Source organism: Montipora foliosa, chromosome 7 (assembly GCF_036669935.1).
Source record: "Montipora foliosa isolate CH-2021 chromosome 7, ASM3666993v2, whole genome shotgun sequence".
In the NCBI taxonomy this organism is placed as follows: domain Eukaryota; kingdom Metazoa; phylum Cnidaria; class Anthozoa; order Scleractinia; family Acroporidae; genus Montipora; species Montipora foliosa.
This window is the reverse complement of record NC_090875.1, coordinates 41,749,836-41,757,335: the sequence shown is the minus strand read 5'-3', so window position 1 is coordinate 41,757,335 and position 7,500 is coordinate 41,749,836. Positions and strand designations below refer to the sequence as shown.

General features: G+C 41.2%; 1 protein-coding gene across 1 annotated transcript in view; it reads right to left on the bottom strand.

The window, feature by feature from the left end:
• Nucleotides 1-7,500, bottom strand: part of LOC138011023 (uncharacterized) — an 11,486-nt gene that overhangs the window by 2,662 nt on the left and 1,324 nt on the right. Inside the window, exon 2 of the mRNA XM_068858038.1 lies at nt 381-1,301. Coding sequence (XP_068714139.1) covers nt 381-1,301 — 921 coding nt within the window. The remainder of the gene's footprint in view (nt 1-380; nt 1,302-7,500) is intronic.

The following is a 7,500-nucleotide window of genomic DNA, read 5'->3' as shown; positions in this document are numbered from 1 at the left end:
TCGATCTGGAATGCACGGACACATATTGACGAGCTCCTGAACGCTCTTAAGGTGTTCCGTGGGTAAACAAATTTCATTTCCATTTCCATTTTCCAGCTGCTCGGAACAGAACGAGATAGCGCAATCCGCTGATATTTTCCAGATGACGAATCACTTGGTTTTGATAACTCTGATCCGCTAGATTAACAGCGCTACCTAACGTTAGGACAAGCAAGGCGAGACTCAGAGGAAAATGGAACATATGGTATAGTGGAACTGCACGCATAGTGCGGAAAGAGAAATTTAATACATGGCAACCAGTTACATTTTCGGTAGTACCATGAATTTAACAGTTTCAATTGCTTCATGTTTGCTAAGGATAATTAATTCGTGCCACTTGCCTCGTTAGCTTCTGATTCCAATTTCTTATCTCCTCATCGGTGCATGTATGCTCCATTGCTCTTTCAATGTTCCCAGTGGAAGAGATCAAGTTGGGTGGCCAATCAAAATTCCTCAGCTGCTGATCACAAAGGGCTGTCCTTCCTGCATTTGGAACCGAGCAAGGCGTTGTTACATGGCTAACCGACTGAAAACATGGCATCGCAATCAGCCTGCTACCTTGTTCCTGCACAGGCAAGTATGTGGTCGCACATTCTGGGATGGGGTAGGGCAGATCCTCTCCTGCAACTGTCCCGTTCGGGCGATAGCTGACCCCACCAGCGTTATCAACGTAGCTCCCTTCACTTGCCTGTCGGGCACGTTCTACTCTGTGGATGCTTGATCCATTTCCCTCTTCAGCAACAGGCTGCTCTTCGTGGTTTTCAGGTAATCCGTTGATTTGATGGGCACGCAGCATGTCCGATACTGCGTGGCCATAAGGGCTCACCTGTTGTGCGCAAATCCGCATAACAGGATAGTTCCCTCCGGTGGCTTGCTCAACAGTCATGTCAGCCAGGTGCCAGTCGCTCATTCCTCCGCCTCTCTCAGCAGAGCCACTCTGCCAAATCCCGTTGTTTGGTCCACCAATCGTCTCACTGGGTTGATTCGATTGGCTTGACCCTGTAGTCTGCACATCACTTCCCACAACAGCTTCACTCGACCCGATGGCTTGGTTAGCAACTGCCCCCATGAGTTGGCTCTGTTCGGGCGCCTGCCAAGCGCCTCCGTCACCAGAGGCGGCAGCATTTTCTTCAGTGTGGCTCCAACTGCTGGTCTGATAAGTAGCTGCCTCAGCAGGCAGGATCGGGTCGGTAGAGTGTCTACCATCGCCTCCCTCAGTAATAATGAAAGCTTCGTCAGGTAGATTCGCAAGATCAGAGCGACTGTGAAATAAAATGAAATGCTCCTGTAAGCAAGCTCACGGATCAACTGGAGAAGAATTATGAAGACTTCTTAGAGCTACCTCATGATATTAAGGAAGCATGCACCTGCATTTTTCTGCGGTGTTGGGGAGGTAAAGCACGCTACGTTTTTAAGATGCAGACGGCAACCGGAAGTAAGCTGTTTTCCCTTTTAACTTGTCTTCATCGAAAGACATTTACATTGCTAAGTATCTTTTCTCTATCAGGGATGTCTAGTTTAAAAACCTGGGCGACACTTCTATCCTGGCATGCGGAATGATCACTTCTGCTTGCCGTCCGCGTCTAAAAAAACGTGGCGTGCTCCCTGTTGTCCCATGCGCGCAGACTCGATCACGGAGTTATGCACGCTCTGGAGCACATAGTCGTTCTTTATTTGCTTGATCGGGAAACATGGTTTCTGGCAAATATTCTCCAGGAAATAGTAGTCCAAAATTCGTTTTCTCCCTTTAAAGTGAACAGAAAACAATACTTGTGTTTTGGAATGATATAGTCAAACCTGCTAATATAAGTCACTTAATTTTATAAGATTTTGAATAAGTAGCGCCAGAAACCCATAAGGGTTGAAACGTGTAACGGTCCCTTGTGTGTTAGGAAACAAGCTTCTGAATATTCGATTTGCTAAGTACCATATTTGGAACAACAAGAGCGAGGGGTTTCCAAATATGGTACTTAGCTCTGAAACATTCAACCAATCAGTTCGCACTGAATATTCGGAAGCTGTGAACGCGCGTTACACGTTTCAACTCTTATGGGTTTCTGGTAGCGCGACATTAAAGTGCCACTACGACGAGAATGATTGGTTTTCTTTTCGAATTTTTTCAACGTCAATTAAGTCAATATGTTCAAAATAATACAATGCATTTTAATTTGGAACGATAGAAGCGAGATAAGTCGGGAAATAGTCACCCAAAAACCGCTAAAAATCTGTCCGCCATTACTCGGACGGCATTGGAGAAGCCTGCCATTATTTTGTAAGCGGTCTGCACGCAAGACTTGGCTCGTGACGTCATACGCGCATCCCTTCGTGAGCGTTTGACAAAGCGAACAAGTCGACAAGGGAGTAATGTATATAATATCAGCGAAAAGCAACTCGGCGATCTCTCACATCTCATAGACGGCATGGGAAATTAGCCGCGTTTATTTTGAGCGTTGCGCATATGACGTCAGACCCCAGGCGATCCAGCTAGACCCAACTCTTTTCCTCGCTCACGGTCATTTGCCGTTCGAGTAATGGCGGACAGCGAAAACCGAAAAACTACGTTACAATAATCATACTTTCCGTGGGAATTTTGAAATAAAAATTGGCATGATACCTATTTAGTACGTCTACTTTCAAAATCTAAAGAAAAAAGGGCATGCAAAATTTTCATCGTAGTGGCACTTTAATTTCAACAAATTGAATGATTTAACAAGCAATAACAAGAAAAGCAGCCAAGTGGAGTCAGATCATACTGTACAGTGTTAACACTTTGGTCTAAAGATTGCCCTGCATCAAATTTCTTCTGACGATATCCATACTTAATCAAGAGAAAAGTTTATCAAGGAGAATTGATAAAATGATGACTAATGGGAAGTTTTATCTTTAGCAAATTCTCCCAACTAGTAGCATGCTGGTATGAGAATGAATGGAGATCAGACAGAAGAATTTGCATGTGGATACCGAGGCTTGAGGACAGAAATTTTGTTTTCAAAGTTCAACACGGTCAACACTTTTTCAGTTATTAATATTGTACGAGTTGTCTCAAGACCTATACAAATTCAAGCAGAAATAATCATTGTGCAAAGGGACATAAAAATACTTCATATTGATGAATTGGCTCAGCAGCAGTTTTTGCGGTCTTGTGTCTGGCGAATCAAAGTTTGTCAATAAGATTTTCTGAATAATCTACAGTATGGCTTTCAGTAAGTAGCTTGAGTTGTAAAATGCGCTTGCAATTCTCTAATTGAACCATATTGTGCTGCTGACAGGGTTTTCGTTTCAGGCCGGAGGCCAGACGTTTCGTCCGGTCGCTTCCCACTCCATGTCCGGTACTTTGATTATAATTTTTTTTAAAGAGAATTTGAGTGAGCCCAAGCCTTGCCTTGCAAACTGATTCTTGGGTGCCAAAAACACTGGAAACAGCGTTTCTGAGTGTTTTATTTTAAAAAATTTCCTGGGGGGGCAATGCCCCCAGACCCCTCTAGGTAGCTCACGTATGTTGCTTTCAGAAATTTGTCCGCTACTTTCCAAAACTTTCGAAAACCCTGCTAATTGTGCATCAAACGGAAACTCGGAAAATTCCGAGCCCTAGAGGGGATTTTAACCCTCGACCCTCCATGATCTAGTCGGATGCTCTAAGCACTGAGCTACGCGAGACTCCGTGGTAAGCAAGGGTGAAATGTGGGTATTGACTAGAACTGCATGACTCGGTCACATTACTCGCTTAACCCTCTAATTATGTGCAGTTTAATATCCTCATTCCATATGCTTGTCAGCAACTTTCCTTTTCTCTTTCATGTTTTCAAAGAAGCTAGTGGAGTTGAAGCTTAGCACTTTTGAGTTATTGGTGTGTTTTAGGGAAACTTTGCAGTGCCCTTGTGGGTGGAGCCGATAAAATGGACCATTAGGCAATTTTGTGTGCAAAGCCCGCTTGCCAGCTGCTGTTGTACTAAAGGATCGCGTCCTCTGAATAGGAGATTGACTATATTTACTTCAATGAATGACATTGTGTTTGGCGCAGTTGTTGTAAATGATATAGAGGGATTTTACTTGACCCGTGAAACAGGGAATAATAGTTATTGTGTAACACTACCTCCTAAATTAGACCTATTATTTTTCTGTTACTCAGACTATTTACACGAAAACACCCCACGATCTTTTGTAAAAATTTCTGACGTTTAGTCTAATAAACGAAGAAAAGTATTACAATAACTGTCGTATAATTTATCTCTTCAGTTGTGTCATTATTGTGTGTTCTGTTTTTGTGTCAGTTTTTTCATCCTCGATCTTGTATACACCATGTGATAGGGGCTTTTATGAACATATAGCGTGTAATATTCCACTATATATTTCACCGAAGAACTTTCTAAATTTAACCCACGTGGAAGGTTAATTAAGCCCTTTGCAAATTTAACTAGTTAGATCAATAGCTCAATCGTGAGCGGGTGTGACTAGACGATCAAATAATCAGGGAGAGAAAATGAACTATGTTACCGGAAACAATACTAATGAGTTCGTGATTCCTTTAAAGTGGTACTACGACCAAAAAAACAATTCTTTTTTCTCTTTGGATTTCAAAACTATGTTAACTAAACACTAACTGACCCAAGTTTTAAGTTCTGATTTTAAAAAGACACCTGTTTATTTTAACTGGAATTTTCTTATTTATTGGTCCGCCATTACTAACTTTAAAATCTTGAAAGAGCTGGGTCGAGGAGAAAATGACGTCAAAGACTCGCTAGTTTAAGAATGCAATGCGTGTGTACGCGGCCGAATTAATATGCAGCACGGGAGTTTCGGTCTTTCAGACTTTTAAACCCGTGTTTTGCATATGTAATAAATTGTGTTTACACGTTGAAATTTTAAGCTAGTGAGTAAATGATGTCATTTTCTCTAGATCCAACCTTCTGAGGTCCAATCGGCCAGTTTTGAACGTGAGTAATGGCGGACCGTGAAATCCAAAACTTACACTCAAAATAAACAGCCTTTGGATAAAACTCAAAGCTCAAAATTTTGCCAGTTAGGTGCTAAGCAAACTCGCTTTGAAAATCTGAAGAAAAAAAGGAAATGATTTTTTGATCATAGTACCACTTTAAATTGTGTCGCAACTCGCAAGAATATGAATAATATCATAGGGAAACTTTGCTCCATTAAGGCCCGTTCAAACGGTCATGATAGTTGATGATAGTTTCAACTATCACGCACGTTTGAACACGAGCTATCATTCACTATCATCAACTATCATGCAGTTTGGACATGTTCAAATTCGACATGATAGTTCATGATAGTTTTTTCCGTTTGACCGAGCGGATGATAGTGCATGATAGTTTTTCGGTCAGCGGGGGTAACCAAGGCGGGCTCAATGCAATATGGCTACCGCAAGTTTGCCATCGTTCTGTGAGGAACAACAAAACAATAATTTGGACGAATATTCGGACGACAGTGACGCTGAAAGCGAGAAAGTGAGAAAAGCTAAAAAAGCTAAAAAAACAGACAACGAGAAGTGGAGTAGTAGTTTGATATGCAACCTAATAGATGAGTACGAGGCACGGCCATGTTTGTGGAACATTTTTTTCGATGTAACTGGAAAAGCGAAGAAAAAATTGGAGGTAAGTCAAAGTGAATTGCATCATGTTCATGGCCAAATGTTTTATTTATTTGCCTAACTGCTTAGCTTCAAGACTTTTTTAACCCTTAAAGCCTCTTACTTGGAAAACCTATTGTGGCAATAGCTGCTCTTCTCGGCTGATACACAGCCATTTCCGTCACGAAATTCAAATCCCCGCCATATTTGTTTACACTCGCGCGCGGTAGGAGACCAGGTACCAGTAAGCTACGCCAGCACATTGCGCGATTTCGTCAACTATCATGAACTATCATGGACCGTTTGATCGCAAACATGATAGGCAATGAGAGTGAATGATAGTTGAAACTATCATCAACTATCATCAACTATCATGACCGTTTGAACGGGGCTTTAGAGTCGTTTTTTTAAAGATTGATAATCAGTTGATTCACATATATGCGTTTACTTTCAGTTGATAGGCGAGCTTAGGCATAGTTGAAAACTTCGCATTAAATTAGTTGAAAATAACTGGTAGCTCATGTGGCAACTTTTTCGACATGCATCCCCGTACCTATAAAAGAAGCTAACCAGCGGTGCGAAACCCATGCATTCCACCCTACAGGGCACGTGAACTAATGCTGCTTCCGTCCAAAATATATCAATTTTCGTGACAAATTATTACAATTTGGTAAGGTATTTCGTCGAAATCCTTGCCTCAACGGCCGAACAAAACGTACTAACTTCTCGAGTGACCCTTTTTATTTATGTGCCAACAACAGTGTTATTGGCTGATTTTAGGTCATGCAATGTTTCTAAATAGTGAACATGCTAATGTATTTGCAGAATATTTTAACTTCCCGTAACACAATTGTCATAATAATAACAAGAGTTGATTATTGTCAGTAATGAGTAAGCTAGAATTCATCTGCCTGATTAGCTGGTTTTGTTAAAATTCTGACAGGAATTACAACATTAATTTGGCAATCAGTGTGAACTAAGTTCATTTTTATGAAAGTAAATACAGTAGTTTAAAATGCTCCATATGTAGTGCCATTTTCCTGACAAAAAATTGTAATTGAAAAAAAAGACATGCAATGCCATAAAAAGACTGTTGCTTTTCCTTTATTTGTAGACCAAGGGAGTGAAGGCTTGTATAAACTTCTTCAATACGTGACAGGACTCAACAAAATTCCACCACTTGGTCTTGAGAGAAAGAAAGAGGTAGAGTTTGACGACTATGCTTCATCGTTTTTAGCAAAAACTTGCACGAACAGAAGTGTATACACTACCCATAGCTTTTACTCTGCCATGGCTTGGCAATCCACTAATTTCTCTCGGTAGAGCAGGCCTCATTTGCTCTTTACGACTGGATAGTAAATTTGTTTGGCACAATAGCCAAAGAGCTGCATAGCTCGTTGGATCTGTTTGGTACATTGCATAAGGCCAACGAGTTACAACAGCATGTCTTGAATCACTTGATTCTCATACCTTATGTTTTTACTTGCTTGCCAGACAAATGCTGTAGATTTTCGTGTTTCATCTTTCTTTTCAAGAGTGACATTGACCTTTCTATCATCCAAAAATGGCAGAAGTTGTCACGCTAGTTGTCCTTTAGGGTATACGAAACAATCCCATTGCATGCATGCCACTATAGGAACAAATTTCTGTATGGGGTGGAGGTGCATGTTCCGGAGATTGTGAGTCACGTATCCTATGTCGAGTATTCTCGACAAAAGCAGTGAAAGAGTTAAGAAAGTTTGTACAGAAAAAATAACGCAAATAACGCGCCATAGTCAGGCATAGTAGGCGTCGCAGGCACTAGTGTTGACAAAAACTTCTCGTGCTAATTATTTCTTATTAAATATCCCGCCAGCTCCGCAGGCTAGGTCTGTATA